General features: G+C 36.2%; 1 protein-coding gene across 5 annotated transcripts in view; it reads right to left on the reverse strand.

Annotated features, from left to right (window-relative positions):
* Window positions 1–16,872, reverse strand: part of LOC150079291 (intermembrane lipid transfer protein VPS13D-like) — a 1,618,665-nt gene that overhangs the window by 39,559 nt on the left and 1,562,234 nt on the right. For all 5 annotated transcript variants that reach the window (XM_090383928.1, XM_090383929.1, XM_090383926.1 and 2 more), the window contains one exon: window positions 1,505–1,711. In XM_090383928.1, the coding sequence (XP_090240054.1) occupies window positions 1,505–1,711 (207 nt within the window). The remainder of the gene's footprint in view (window positions 1–1,504; window positions 1,712–16,872) is intronic.

Here is a 16,872-nt window from a genome sequence, read left to right on the forward strand (position 1 = left end):
CTCAGAGATGGTTTGTTTACGAACAATAAGTTATAGAATTGAATTTTCTTTCTCTTTTGATACCTTTTGTGCCCTTAATCAATCTTGCCACTCTATGCTGCACCCTTTCCAACAGACACCCATGTTTCCAAAAATGGTGTCACCAAGCATTTACAATATTCAAGATCTCGCCTAATCGTTATAATCACTCTTTTTTCTCTACTGACAAAGTTTCTATTATCTCATTGACAAAAACCCATTAGTGGTCTGAGCGGCATTATTACTGTTTAGAGATAATCTTTATAATCTTTAATCTTTAATAATAATAATTTTTAATAATCTTGAATATAATCTGGAAGTAATTATATAATCTTTGTTAGATTATATAATTACTTCCAGTTCTTTTTCATTATCAGATATCGTGACTTTGGTGCTACCCAAGCTGTACATGACACTAGGTTTACTACTAACAAGATGAAGACTGGATTTTCCGGTGTTAAATCTTAAACCATCCAGGAAATTTTAGTCTTGTTGAAATGGCATACAGTGGTTGGTATAATTGCCCATTCAATATTTAATGGGCTGCATGGATTTCACACTGTACAGCCTTCAGTCATGTGGGCAGCTATAACTGTTGTGGGTCCCCCACCCACCAAGTTTAAAACTAGCTTGTCACAAATTTTAATACAGTAAAATCCTGTAACAACAAATACCATTTTAATGAAATTTTCATTATAATGAAATATTTATAGGTCTCGGCAGCTTCCCTTATTATAAGTGCTTTGTAAATCTCATTTGAGTGAAATAGTTTTTGCAAAAAATTCAGTACAGGAAATTATTTTTCTGGAATATTATGAATGGTGCCATGTAGCACAAATTGTAAATATGGTTATGGGAGCATTCGCATGAAGAAAAATGTGGAAATTTTAAAAAATACAGCAAATGAATTCAATATTACACCCTCGACGTTTTTCAAAATTTTGAATGAATCATATGACCTCCATCTCCTCTGCAGCATACAACTGGTACAGAGTTCTGGCAATGTTTCAATAAAAAATAATAATAATATATATGTGTATACATATAATATATAAAAAAAAAACTTAATATCAGAATGATTTAAAGTAAATTAAAAACAGTTACACCACATAATAGGGTTTTAAATGTTTACTGAAGTGAATAATATCAATTTACATTTAATACATGACTAAAATATGAGGAGCGCACTTAAAGTCATGGCCCTACTCAATTCCACAAAAGACTAGATTAGAAAATGTGAAAATCTCTTCCTGTTTGGATAGTCACTGATATTTCAGTAATTCAAAAATAAACAACACAGTGTATAAGTATGTAATAAAAAAAATAAAAATAAATGCTAATTTCGGGGTTGTGAAAGTATGTCAACTGATGAATTACTGATACTACTGTTAGAATGCTGGTAAAAACAGAATACTGGTTAACAATCATTCTACTGTACTAATCAATATTTTCTTTTGCCAAGATAAGCAATCATTAAATAACCTACCTGAACTCCTTCACTAGCAGCTCCTTCATATGCTTGTGTAAAAAGGCTTGTTACTCCACCAAATAAACCAAATCCTAACCCTTTCAGACCTGCCATTAGGTGATCACTACCATGGTTTACATTATCCTGCCTAATTCTTTTTCTTATTTCTTGATGTTTATTATCCATAGCTACAACTCCTAAACTATCTGAAAGAGATCCTGTCACCTGAAATCAAACAAAAATTTACAATTTAAATAATTATTATACTGTTTTTTTTGTCATTAGTATTCTGGATCAGTGAGTTGGAAACTTTTCAAGTCTCTCCACCCTCCAACCCTTTCATTTCTGAACTAGTACTTCTTCTTCTCCTTAACTGTTTGATGATACATTGTGTTTAACTGTATATTCATGCATTATTCTCTTAGCCACAAATTTTATAAACTTGGTTATGATTTCCTCAATTTATGTCAAATAATATTAATGTAATATTATTTGATATAAATTGAGAAAATATAACTCAATCACATTTATTTACTGATTATATATCATTATTTTCCTTGAAATCAATCAACATTTGGCATTTCTATTATTATATTTTAAATCCTAAATTATATCTTCATGCATTAAACATAATCATAGTTTTCCATCTCTTTTTACATAGTCTTTGTTATAAATATAAATTATATTACTAATGTGTTTTCAAAATCATACTTATGAATACTGTGCATCTGTGGTCACATCCTTCCCTGATCATAATGTAAATGTCTTTATTATGAGTTTAAAGTATATAATATAATACTACATAATATATAAATTAATTAGTTATTGACTACTATTTTACAAACTCATATACAGTTGTGCCCCGTATCCAGTGATTTGGTATCCGCTAATTCAGTTACCCGCGGTTAACTTTGAAAAAAAAAAAAAAAACTTAGCAGGTACTACTCGCATGTCCAATATGATGCTTCCCTTTATTTTTTATGATGTTGATTTTAAATCGAATAGCTTCCCTTTATTTTTTACAATGTCACATATGGTTTGGTCACCAACATTATAATTGTTCTTTAGAGATTTAACGGATGTACCATTTTAAAACTTTTGAATAATGTCAAGTTTTTGTTTAATTTGAAAGCACAACTCTTGCATTTGCCCATCATTTTTGCGATTTCTAAACAAACAAACAAACAAAAAAGAAAGTTACTGTATAATAAAAAAATTATGACATCCCGACATAAAATAATGTCAGGGATGTCCTGACAAAATAATGGAGTCACTGGTTAAAGAAGTAAGGCAGAACCATCTAGACAGGAGTGCATTTATACTTCAATTACAACAAGGATTTGTTAAGGGGTGATATTGTCTGACCATTGCCTTATACAATAGGATAATCACCTCCTTATCTTTGCTAGAAAAATTCCTGTATATCATTGACAAGACACGATGAGCTGTCTTGGAGCATTATAGCCTCAGTAGCTAATGTGCCAATAAAACCCAAAGCTGAGCTGGCAACCTGTCTGCATTGCCAGAAATTATCAATATCTGACTGCACAATTACCCCAGGTCTTTTTTCATTTTCCACTACAATGAACGTAGTATCACACAGTTGATATGTTACTCTGCGGTGTTACTGCTTCTTGAAGTACTATTCTTAAATATCAATTGCCATTTTTCAGCCTGAATGCTTAACTTTTCTAGACTATTTTGCAGTTGCATACTGTCATTACTTTCATTAACCACCCTGCCAAACTTTGTATCATCTGCAAGCTTGGATATTAAGCCTGATCATCAATATCATTAATAAATACAGAAAACAGTGGACCAACACTAAACTCAGGGGGACTCCACTAATAACATTAGACCACGAAGAGCAATGCACATTGATTATCACTTTCTGTCTACTCCCACTCAACCATTCCTTTATCCATAGCAGCAACTTGGCCTTAACGCCACTCTGCACCAATATTTGTAAACTAATAAGAGATGTTTACCTCAATATAGTACGTAGGACACTTCCGTATGATATTCTCCAGAAATTAAAATGAAAAAAATCGAAAATCTTACATTACAGTAACAAATAATTAAAAATCAATAGAACACAATTAAAAATCAAGAAAAAATTGCAAAACGATTATCCTTCCTGAAGCTGACAATGCTTTTCGACCGTATGTCATGATCACAGGAATGAAAATTACCAAATAGGGGTGAGCATGAAACTTAAATAAGGATTATTTGTCTTCGTACATATGCATAAAAGCCCATGAATTGGAGATCAGATATGGCCGGCGAACATTAACAGAATTCTCGTGTAATTTAATTTCGATGGTTTCTGCAATTTATAGTCATGTATAATTATGTTGAACACGAAGTATTGTGGCCTCATTAAATAAAAAAGTATGTTTCTCGTCAATGGGCCCAACACCAAACTCCGGGGGACTCCACTATTAACATTAGACCATGAAGAGCAACGCCCATTGATTACCACGTTCTGTCTACTCCCACTCAACCATACCTTTTTCATAGCAGCAACTTGGGCTTAACGCCACACTGCACCAATATTTATAAAATAATAAGAGAAGATTACCTCAATATAGTACATAGAACACTTCTGTATAACCTATAACTTATCGATACATACAATTATGAGGGATTTTTTGAACAGCTTGGTGCAAAATTACAAAATTAATTACTTGGTGCAAGATAAACACTAAGATACTCAGCCCAAAGTTACCACATTTCTTTTCTAAAATATTGCCTTCAAAACATCATCATTCCGAAGTTTGCCAGGGTCAATTTAAATCATAAAATTTTGGGCATAAAGCAACTAGCACTTGCCACATTGCGTAATATAATTAAACATGCCTCAAGATCTCGGTATTCTAATAAACAAAAATACCTTTCCCAGGTTAGGAAACTTCATGATAAATTAAAAAATTATCTACATCTAACGATTGGTCTGTATTGAAGATGTCTATAAATTTGCAATGGGAAGCACAGGCCTCAGAAATAAAAAACAGACACGTTAACAAATTGCAAAAATTATCGGGAGGGTCAAGACATGTCAATATGAGTTCTAAAACATTTTGCGGGGTTACGACCAAGTGCATACAAGTTGGGCAACAACGCTCCCTCAAACACACAATGTGCTACTGCAGAATACGCCAGCTAGTTCGCGAACATCCCTTCGCCCAGCATTAAATGAACCGACATATCAACAGGTTACAAATCTTTCCTCATATACGCTATCGCAGGACCAGATTTCGCTTTTATTCAAAGGATTAAATTATAATTTACCACTTCGAAAACTACCTAAAAAACAGCGTGTAATTGATATTGAATTTGGACTTCATAATGTTCCACAAAAAGATTTATTTATTCAACAAATTAACCAAGTGGTGAATTACATAAAAGAAACACAACTTCCTAAATTGAATACACATGACAGTTCAGCTTTACGTGAACTTTGGGAAAATAAAGACATTATTATACAGAGGGCAGATAAAGGAGATACAGTTGTAATATTGGATAAACCTGATTATATTAATGTTAGATTCAGTTGTTTCAGATACCTCTGCTTATCTTGAAGTAGACCTGGCACTATTTACTAATTAGGCCATCAATACAATAAAATATTAACCATGTATCGAAAAAATGACTACATTACTATGGCTCAGTAATATAATTAAACGCCAGTAATATAAAGTAATATAATTGAATGCCAGAACATACAATATTCCTGCACTTTTCGGTCAGGTAAAATTACACAAGACTGGATTTCCTATTCGGCCCATTGTTTCCTACAGAAACTCTGAATTTTCATCCTTCGCCACACATGTATATAACATTATAAAACCCTTTAGACAGGCAATACAATTTGGGATTAAGAACTACGATACATTATTTAATAACCTTAAGGACTGTAGACTTGGCAATAATGACAATTTATTCTCACTAGATGTTACCTTGTTATATATAAATGTAAACCTTGAAAACACATTAGATATTATTTGGGATAGGTTAAATAGTAACTGTATACCGATTAATTATACGAAGCTTCCTATTTCACTTAATTAAACTGTTAGTTGAGGCCAACTATATTATATCACCTTTGGAGACAAAGCGTACAAACAAATTTTTAGTTTGTCAATGGGATCGAGCCTGAGTGGCTTAATATCGGAGATCTATCTCTCAACGATTGAGCATCTACATTTGATATCTTTTCAACCCCGTATCACATACTATGGGAGGTATTTAGATGATGTTCTAGTTATTACTGATAGTAGTACTATCCAAGACATTTTATATTCATTTAATAATATTCATTCTAGACTCAAATTTACATTGGAAAGGGAGGATACGGATACTAAGTCATTAAATTTTCTAAATTTCACGCTTAAATGGGACTCGAATAAAATCCAATTTAACATCTATGGAAAACCTACAAACACCGGTATGCTTCTACACTATAACAGCTATCACCCCATTCACCTACAAAAGATCTATTATCTTGAATCAATTTCTAAATGCCTATAAATATTCAACGACGGAATCTGCTTTGGGCTCAGAAATACAAATATTAACCAGTGGGTTCTTAAACAGGGGTTATCCCCTTGCTGAAATAAACCGAACTAGGATACAAGCTAAGGATAGGATACAAAATACTACACTAACCAACAATAGTAATATCAAAAAATTACTTTATTTTTGTCCCATATGTTGAACAGTGGCACAAACAGCTTAACAGATTCTTTAAAGATACCGAATTTAAAATTGTGGTCAGGACAATACGGAAATTACACACTATACTGAACAATTGCTGAGTCCTTTTCTGGTTCACAACACAGATGGATGACCTGGTATACAACATTTCTTGTGGTAATTTTTAATCGTCTTACCAAGAATTTACCGATTACCAATGCGGTAATTTTGACTCGTCTTACACGAATATTCAGAGAAAAATGTATTTTTCTCTGAATATTCATGTTAATCAATATGCTTCTCGTGTTTGTGCTTCTCATTCGGCAGTGTCAGAATTAGCCTTTTTTGCTGTTAATGAAAAACACTTTTTTGTTAATGGCAAAATATTTATTGTCCAATGTAATTGTATGTGACTATTAATTGCAGAAACTGTCGAAATTAAATTACACGAAAATTCTGTTAATGTTCGCCAGCATCTGATCTCTGATTTGTGGGCTTTTACGCACATGCACAAAGACAAATAATGCCTATTTAAGTTTTGTGCTTGCCCCTATTCGGTAATTTTCATTCCTGTGATCACGAAATATGGTCGAAAAGGGTTGTCAGCTTCAGGAAGGAAAATTGTTTTGCAATTTTTTCGTTAAATTCTTTTAATTAATTTTTAATTGCAATAAATTTATTTTTAATTGTGTTCTATTGATTTTTAATTATTTGTTACTGTAATGTACGATTTTCAATTTTTTCATTTTAATTCCTGGAGAGTATCATACGGAAGTGTTCTATGTACTATACTGAGGTAAACTTCTCTTATTATTTTACAAATATTGATATCAACGTAGAACGTATTGACATTACAGCTCTCGTTCATACTAACTGCATCAATATGTACAGCAGTCCTTTATGAGCAAAACTATCAAAAGCTTTCCTGAAATCCAAGTATATGATATCAAAATTATTTTTTGAAATCAAGTTCCTTTGTGCTCATATTGTAGTATCAAATAAAATTGTTCAAACAATATTTCCCCTGAACAAACCTATGCTGTGTCTGAAGTTTTATTGTCACCTTGTCTAGATGATCCTGCATTACTTCTTTTACCAGTGACTCCATTATTTTCCCCAGAAGTTAACCAAAATTTCTGTAATTACTCGTGTCACCCCTTTGTGAATTGGAGATTCATTCACATATCTCCAGTCTGCGGGGGATCTCCTCTGAATCCAACAATGCTCTTATAGTTATGGCTAAGGATTTGCTTACTTCCTTTGCTGCCTCCCTTAAAACAGATCTCATCCAACCCAGGTGCCTTTTGTATGTTTAACTTCAACAATTTTTCTTCCACATTCCTCTCAATTATTACAAAATCATTTAGTTCACTGTTTAGTGTTTGATAAACTTCCAGCATCCCCTTTCCTAAAGGATTCCTCATGTGTGAATGTCGATGTAAAATACTCATTCAGTTTGTCAGCAACCTGAGCAAGATTGTCAACAGTCAAACCATCAATATTGAGTGGACCAATACGATTCATCCTCGTCCTATTGTTTACATAAGTAAAGGAGACTTTGCTGTTTTTCTTTTCATCCTTCGTTAAAGATTTCTCGTAATCTGCTTTTCCTTGCTTGACCTTCCTTTGTCACTTGATTACAGACTATTTTATATGTACCATAGGTTTCTGTGTCGCTCAATAATTTATATGCGTCACATGCATTTTTCTTCTGTGCCACAAGTTTCCTCAGTTCAACTGACATCCAAATACTCTTATGACACAACATAAGAGTGTTTGTTAGTTGGTATGAAAAGCCTAGTAACTTCTATGATTAATTCCTTGAATGCTTCCCATTTAGAATTTGATAATGGTAACCTCATTAATTGGTCCCACTGTACGGATTTAAAAACTGTGTGAGAACTTTATGCAGTCATGCTTTCTCACCTTTACGAAAGCAAAAATCCCTCCCCTTACCTTTGATTGAAGTTATATCTTTAAGTAACCCTCAAATCAATACACTGTGATCATTATTACCTAGTGGTTCTTTTACCTTCAGACTCTTAATGCATGCATAATCACTGCTGATAATAAGATAGAGTATTACTCTCTCTTGTTGCCTTCTTAACATGATGCTGTAGAAAACAGTCATCCAATAAATCCACAAACGTCTTGCTAGTTTCTGTTGACTAACTCACAAATTCCAGTGAATATCTGGAAAGTGAAAATCCCCCATTATAAGAATTCTGATTTATTGATACACTCCATTTCTCTGTACAGCTGTTCATTGTACTCATCAGAATCATTAGGCTTATAACACATTGCTACTCTCATTTTTGTTTTCCAGTGCTTATATCACACCAAACCAACTCAATATTGTACTGGCCACCCATATCAACTGGATGCACTTCCTCATTTTTTATGTGCTTCTTAACTAAGAGCATAATCCCCCTCCTCTCCCTTCTGTATACAATGTACTTCCCATATTCAAATTCTGCATCCTTTATATCTGAGTGACACCACGTCTCTGAAATCCCAACAAAATCTGCATTTGATGTCTTGACCAGCACTTCAAATTCATCAAATTTATTTACTATACTCCTTGCATTGGCATACATTCTATTTAAGTGTATCCCATCCCTGTAGAAGTAGTCAACTTTTGAATTAGAGATATATTTGCACATCTCCAGTCAATAAATACCTCTCCTGAATCCAAATATGCTCCCATAATTACGGCTAAGGATTTACTTACTTCCTTTACTGCTTTGCTTAATATAACAGGTAGATCTCATCCATTCCAGGTGCCTTTTTAAGTTTAGCTTCAACAATTCTCTCCCATTTTCCTCTTAGTTATCACAGAATTATTTAGCTTCCTGTTAGAGTTTGATAATCTTTTATTATTCTCTCTCCTAAAGAATTCCCCAACTGTGAAATTAGATCAAAATACCTAATCAACCTGAGGAGGATCATCAACTGTTAACCACTGTAATCAAGAGGACCAATGTGGTTTATCCTCTTCCTTCCTTCTAGTGTTTACATACGTTAAGAAGTCTTTGCTGTTTTATTTGCATCCTTTTCCAAAGACTTTTCATAATCTGCCTTCTTGCGTAACTTTGCTTGCCTTCACTGCAGACTAATTTTATATCTATCACAGATTTCTGTATCACCTGATAATTTGTATGCATCTCATGCATTTTTCTTCTCTGCAACAAATCTCATTTTAGTTTAGATTTAGTTTTCTCAAAACACGATTAATTCTAGGGTCATATTCATGGTTAAATCAGTAAACTTTCACAATTAACTGATAAATATTTTACTATTTATTTAAAATAAATAGTAAAATATTTACTAAGTAAAATATTAGTAAAATATTTACTAAGTAAAATATTAGTAAAATATTTACTAAGTAAAATATTAGTAAAATATTTACTATTAATTTACTACTTAAATAAATAATAAAATACTTACTGGGCTAAGCACATAAAAATTTGCCATTTTGGATGCTATGCCTGAGGTACCTTGAAGGTTAAGAGCCTAACAGAGAGTGTGCAATGGGAGCAAATGACTCTTTAGGTGGAAGAGTTGTCTCTGTTTGTGTACCAATGGAATATTACTGGGATCATCCGAGTGGGTTTGCTGCTGTTTATAGTTTTACCACTTTTCTTGACTCCTGTTATTATATGTTCAGCTCATTATTTAGTCTTTGTATCACTTTTTCCACTGCTGGCATGGTTGTGAGTATGGAGGGTGTTGTATTCTCTATGGCAATTAATACCTATAGGTTTTGGAGTTGCCTATACAGTAATTTCTTGGTTCTCTGTACCACACTGAGTACATGCAAGGGCAAAAGTACAGGCCATTTGCAAGTGCTCATATTTCTGGCACTTAAAGCACCTTAGGGAGATTTGGTATGCATGGTCTTACTGGGCAGATACCTGGCTGTAAGTTTATTAAACTCTAACAGGGAGCTAAGCAATAACTGAGAGCAAAGTGGAGGAGAAAAACATAAAAAAGGAACCTGGGTGGACGGGATCTATCCAGTTATATTAAAGGAGGCAGCAAGGAAGTATGCAAACCCTTAGCCATAATTATTAGAACACTTGGATTCCGGGGAGGTCCCCATGGACTGGAGGTGTGCAAAGGTATCATCAGTTCCCAAAGGGGGTTCAAAAGGTGACACAGGTAACTATGGACCTGTTAGTTTAACTTGTGTTCTAGGGAAAATAATGGAATCAGTGGTTAAAGAAGCATTGCAGGATCATCTAGACTGCAGTAATAGTTAAGACAGCATGGGTTTGTTAAAGGGAGGTCTTGTCTGACCAATTTGATTGGATACTATGGTGTGGTCGCAAAGGAACTGAATGCCAAAAATAAATTTGATATCATATACTTGGATTTCAGAAAAGCTTTTGATACTGTTGCACATGGAAGACTGCTGTACAAATTAGAGAGGTATGGCATTAACGGTAAGTTGCTACAATGGATAAAGCAATGGTTGAGTGAGAGAAGACAGAGAGTGGTAATCAATGGATACTGCTCTTCGTAGACAAATGTTATTAGTGGAGTTCCCCAGGGTTCGGTGTTGGGCCCATTGTTGTTTTGTATATTTATCAATGATATTGATGAAGGTATATCAGGTTTAATGTCCAAGTTTGCAGATGATATGCAGATGATAAGACAGTATGCTACTCCAATTGGATCTAGATAAGTTTTGGCAAATGAGCTGAAAAGTGGCAACTGAAGTTTAACATTGACTAATGCAAAGTACTGCATATGGGTAGCAATAACCGGAGAGAAAAGTACCAACCGCGTGGTACTACGCTCAGGGAAGTGGAAAGCAAGGGCAGGTCATGGAGTCTTATCAATGATATATATGAATTTTTATAGCAGAGACAGAGAGGTGATAATCCTGTTATACAAGGCAATGGTCAGGCCACACCTAGAGTACTGTGTACAGGTCTGGAGGCCTCATTTTACGAAGGATGTAGAGTTGCTAGAACAAGTACAAAGAAGGGCAACAAGATTGGTGAGGGGAACAAAGGGGTGCTCTTACCAAGAAAGGCTTAAGTTCTGCAAATTGCAGTGCCTGGAGAGTAGGCACCTGCGAGGCGATCTCATTGAGGTGTATAAGGCCTTGAATGGGTTGAGCAAGCTGAATGCTGATGGGATTCTTCCTCTTGCTCAGATTAAGAACTTGATGGGGCACAGATTCAAATTGAGGAAATTTGCCTTTAGCCACCGGGCAGTTGATTGGTGGAACAGACTTCCATCTGCTGTTGTGTAAGTTGATAACCCAAATAAATTTAAGGCTGAGCTGGACAGGCATTTGGTACGAATGGAGGGGTGAAATGGGAGGTGTTTTTTTTTTTTTTTTTTTTGGCTGATGATGCATAAGCTTTCTTTCTTGCATTGTACACCTTTACTAATGCTAATGGTAATTTGGCCATGGTATTCCAAATGTGTACAAGTAAGGGGTTATGATGATTTTTATTCTGCTGTATAGCTTGGATAGCACTAACTGAGTCTGTGCAAAATATTTGTTGAGAAGGTGAAATTTAATGTTATGTAGATAGCATAGAGTTCTGCAGTGTAGTTACTACATTCAATAAGGAGTTTCTCGGCTGTCATAAGGTTGGGAAATACTGCTGCTGCACCAACATGGGAATGCATCACTTCTATATCCGTCTGTGTAGATTGGCGTGCACTCTGTGTGCTGGGTTCTCAATGCAGCATGAATTTACAGTATGTTCTTTTGGGATAAGGTGTGTTTCCCCAACAATGTGAGTGATAGGTCGCACAGTGGTATCTGATACATCCAAGGTGGGACTTTACGAGAAGTAGTAGGCTGTATCATGCTAAGGTCAATTTGTCAGTCACTTAGCAGGGAACGCAGGTGTATCCCTGTTGATGGGTAGACTCAGTAAAGGTTCTTCCATTTTGGTGAAAAAAGTCCATTCCAAGTAAAGTTGTCCAGTTGCCCTTTGACTTTTGCTGTGCAATTTAACAGAAGCTTGTTATTTATTTGTTATTTGGTTTTTTTTTTTAGGAGCATTAGCAACTAAGGCCATATTGCTCCGGGATATGCGGTGGTCATTCCCTGACCTTTCAGCATTCTCCGTATTTGGTGGTGACGGGCTCGAACCCCGGTCTAATCAAGAAGCGTGTGCTATGCACTGCTGCTCCTTCCCACCTGGCTACGGAGGCGCCTTAACAGAAGCATTTGTCAGTAGATGTAAAGAGGTTTCAGTTGCTTCAGCATATAAGCTCTGGACTGGCGATGTATGGAATGTCCCTAGTGCAAGATGAAGAGGACTGTGGTGTACAGGATCAAGCCAACATAAGGCACTTGGTCTAGTAGAGCTGTAAACCACAAAGCCACAGTCTAGGTGTGACAATATTAATGCATGATGCAAATGCAGCAGCGTGTAATGGTCAGATCCCCACATTGTGCAGATAGTACTCTTAAGATGTTTAGCTTCTTAAGGCAAGTAATCTGGAGCTCTTTTATATGTTCGAGGAAGGTAAGTTTTTGGTCTAGAACCACACCAAGAAAGCGGAAACTACGAACCACTGGGGTGATTTGATTTTTTAGGTGAAGATCTGGGTCTGGATGTAGGTTACGCTTCCTACAGAAGTGTATCCCGATAGTCTTTTGTGGCAAGAGGCGAAAACAAGTGTTTTCGGACCATTTCATTTCAACAAGTGTTTTCGGACCATTTTGTTGATGGCACCCTGCAACTGTCTTTCTACCATTCGCATATTAGGCGAATGGCAGGAGATACCGAAGTCATCAGCATACAAGGTAGTGGACACTGTTTGTGGTAGATTATGTGTTATGGAGTTCATTATTATGTTAAATAGGGTGGCACTTAGTACTGAACCTTGTGGAACCCCTTCTTCCTGGATAAAATTGGAAGATAACTGGTTGTTGACTCTAACTTGAAAAGAGCAATGATGGAGGAAGTTTTGATAAACTCTGGCAGGTGTCCGTGTAGTCCTAGGTTGTATAAATTTCGCATTATGCCATACCTCCAAGCTGTGTCAAAAGCTTTTTCTATGTCAAAGAGAACCATGACATGGTGTTCTTTTCGTACAAAGGCATCACAGATATTAATTTCTGTCCTGATCAGTAAGTCAAGAGTGGATCTGCCTTCACAGAAATCGCATTGCACTGGGTTAAGTGTGTTGTTTTGGATTAGAAACCAGGTTAGGCAAGCATTGATAATTTTTTCTAGGGCCTTGCTCATACAGCTGGTGAGTGCAATAGGTCGATAATGTTGTGGATTTGTAGGATCTTTTCCTGGTTTTGGAAATGCTAAAACATAAGTGTGATGCCATTTGTCCAGGAAGATATTCTCTTTGAAAATTCTGTTATAAAGAAGTAACAATGTCTTAAGGGCTGGTTCAGTAAGTTGTGCTATCATGATGTAATGTATCCCATCTGGTCCCGCTGCACTGAGTTTGGTGATGGCTAAAGCGTGGTGCAATTCTGACATTGTGAAGGGGAGATTGTATGCAGCACTAGATGCTGATTCGAAGTTGATGGAATGTTTCTTAGCCTGTGCCTTGTGTAACTGAAAAGGAGGCCTGTAAGATGTCATGGCTGAGATTTTGATAAACGATTCGCCCAATGTATTCGCAATCTCCACTGATGTTGTAACATCACAACCATTTACAGCGAGTATGGGAAGGTTGATGTGTGGATGTTTTGAGTACATACGTCGTATTTTGGCCAATATTGCTTGCGCTTTTGTATTTCTTGTAATTGTGGAGCCAAAAGTCTCCATGCTTCTCTTTTGCTAGTCTGACTAATATGTTTTGCTTTTGCCCAAGCCTGTTTAAAGCAGATGAGATTTGTAGTTGTTGGAAACTTCCTGAAGATGTTCCACACTCTGTTCTTTTCTTTTTTTTTTTTTTTTTTTAGCTACGCTGCATTCATTATTCCACCACAATTTTGAGTGTGCTGATATTTTGTTGGATTGCTTTGGAATCACTTGGTCTGCTGCCTATAGTATTTGGTTAGATATATATTCCGTAACCAAGTTTGTGGATGTTTGCTGAACCTGCTTTTCTTCTAGTATTGCTAGTTTCTTGTATATATCCCATTTTGCTTTGAAAAAGTTCCATTTAAGAGTTCTGTTAGAAAATTGAGGGATGTTTGCATCAGTCCGGCAACTGGATAATGATCACTAACCAGTGGATTGCTATGAATAGTCCATCTAAATAGATGATATATGGATGCTAAGTGCAGACAGACATCAATAGATGAAGTAGATCCTGTAGGTAAATGCATACAAGTGTGTGTGTGTGCCATTATTGAGAGTAATCAAATTGTGCTGGTCAAGTAATGTTTCTATAATTTGTCCATGTTTTGATTTCCCCATAACAGATGATGACTATTGAGGTCCCTAGGATGAAGTAGAGTTAGGAAGTTGTACTACTAGTTCTTCTAAGTCAGTGTAGCTTATATTTTGATTAGGGATAGGCATAGCGAGACAATAATCAAGTCAAAATTAATGTTGCTCGTACTGCAACTGCCTCAAGGTTTGTTTTTAATGGGAGTGGTTTGGAGGATATTTGAGTGTTGATTTTCACTGCTACAACTCCATGTGCAAGATTACTCAGGTTGTTAACAACATGATCTTGCCGATGAATTATGTAGTCCGTAGAGAAATAGTTATACATGCCATTAGATTGGTTTCCTGTAGGCAGGGGGCAATAGGATCATATTGTGTGATCTTGTATGTCACTTAAATTGCTGGATATCCTCTACAATTCCACCGCAGAAATGTAAGCATTATCTGGGTTTAGTAGAATCCTCGATTTGTTTTCGAGGGGCTAAAGGTTTGTTTCGCTCAGGTTTCCCTTTATTTGGAAAGAAGAGTTTTCCCATGTAAATATCCTCATTAGTTCTAATACCTGTTCATCTTGCCGTGAGTTATTTTCTAAGTCCACGCTGTCTGTTTGGTTTGCATCAGAAGTGGATACTGTAGTGTTTCACTGTAGGTGGCATCTGTTGTACAGTAATCAGCATATTTATAGCTTTACTTTTTTTGCTTGCTGTTTGGTTTGGTGGAATGGTGACCAATACTAACCTTGCCCAATCAGATAGTGATTCATTTGGTGATACAGTTACCACCGTTTGGGTTGCAATTGATATTTGTTTTTTGGTTACTTGAGCATAGGTTGGTTTATTAGCATTCAGAGCTGGAAAGGACTTTTTGGCCTCTTGGTAGTTGAAATTGTACCACTATACATTTTTTCCCCCGTTTTCAGAGGGGACACTCCTTGCAAAATTCCAGATGGGCTTCTCTGCAGTTAAGACAACTTAGTGTTGTCGCTGTGCAATCAGTATTCATGTGCTCAGTGGATCTGCATGCAGTACAGGCAGTTGCATCTCTGCAGACTGTCTGTGAGTGCCCGAACTTCTGGCACCTGTAGCAGCGTAAGGGATTTGGAATGCACACTCTAACATAGCAGTTAAGATAACTTGCTTCGATTGTTGTTGGTGGTTTGGGGTTATCGAAAATAAGTATTATGTTCCGAGTAGGAACAAGTACGTCGTCCTTCTTTGTCATTATTCTTCTGACACTGATGACTCCTTGGTCTTGTAGTTCCTGTTTTAGCTCTTCATCTGACACATTCATGAGGTCCCATTCGGCGATGACACCTCTTGATGTGTTCAGGAAAACGTGTGGTGAAACTGTAACACAAATTCCACCAAAAATTTTTAGTTTCAGTAGTCCTCAGAATGTCGAGCAGTGGCAACTTCAACCAGTAAGTCTCCTGATCTTAATCAATGAACTGTCTTGGGATACCTATTATGCTTTCTAGTCATTTTTGCACTAGAAATGGTGAGAGTTTGCCAATAGGTAGTTCTTGGGTCAAGTGTATAATGATGAAGTTGAAGTTCTGATTCTGGCTATGTCAGTTTTTTGACTTTTAGCTGCAATAAAATCAGTCTCTGACTGTTTTCGGCCTGTAGGGGTCTCATCAATGCACCCAGTGGATTTCTGGGTTTTAGAAACTGTTTGCTCCATTTGACCCTGGAAGGGAGAGCTTTTCCCTCCCAGGTTACCAGCCCCATTACATGGAGGCAGGAGCAGTGCCACCTTTGTGACCAAGCGGTAGTGGGTTAGTATTAAAAGTAAAATACTAAGAAAAGAAAGAAAGAAGGTTTCTTTTCCTTCTGATCTAGTAAAGTGTTTTCTTTTATGAATTAATTGAGTGTTAATTAATCTGATCTAGTAAAGCGTTTTCGTTACTGAATTAATTGACATAGCACTGAAAACGATTTTATTTTACCAAGAAAGAGCACAAATTTACTGGCAAAGACACTTGATCACAAAATCACTTAGCACCTGTGGCCCAATCTTGTTGAAGCAGGGGCCAGAGTGGTGTGTTAAAGCTGGGTCCCTCAACCGGATTCCCTTTCCAAGTTTACACGGGTTTCTGCATATGGTAAACATGTTAGATTCCTATGGTGGTGGTGACTTGGAACTTAGGCTCTGCATGTTGCATCCCAGTGATGCTAATCTGGAGGATTGGCAGCATCACTGGGAGATTCCCTTGTCACATGCAGATGCCCATGTCAAGGAGTAAGGGGGATGTTAAGCAGACGTTTGAAGAAAGAAGCCAAACAAGATAGTACAGAAGAAAGAAGTTAATGTAAGGCTGATTGTCTTCAAGGAAGTAATTTGTACTGCAATAGT

This window comes from Mastigoproctus giganteus, chromosome 10 (assembly GCF_048544385.1).
Source record: "Mastigoproctus giganteus isolate SK-2022 chromosome 10, ASM4854438v1, whole genome shotgun sequence".
Taxonomy (NCBI): Eukaryota; Metazoa; Arthropoda; class Arachnida; order Uropygi; family Thelyphonidae; genus Mastigoproctus; species Mastigoproctus giganteus.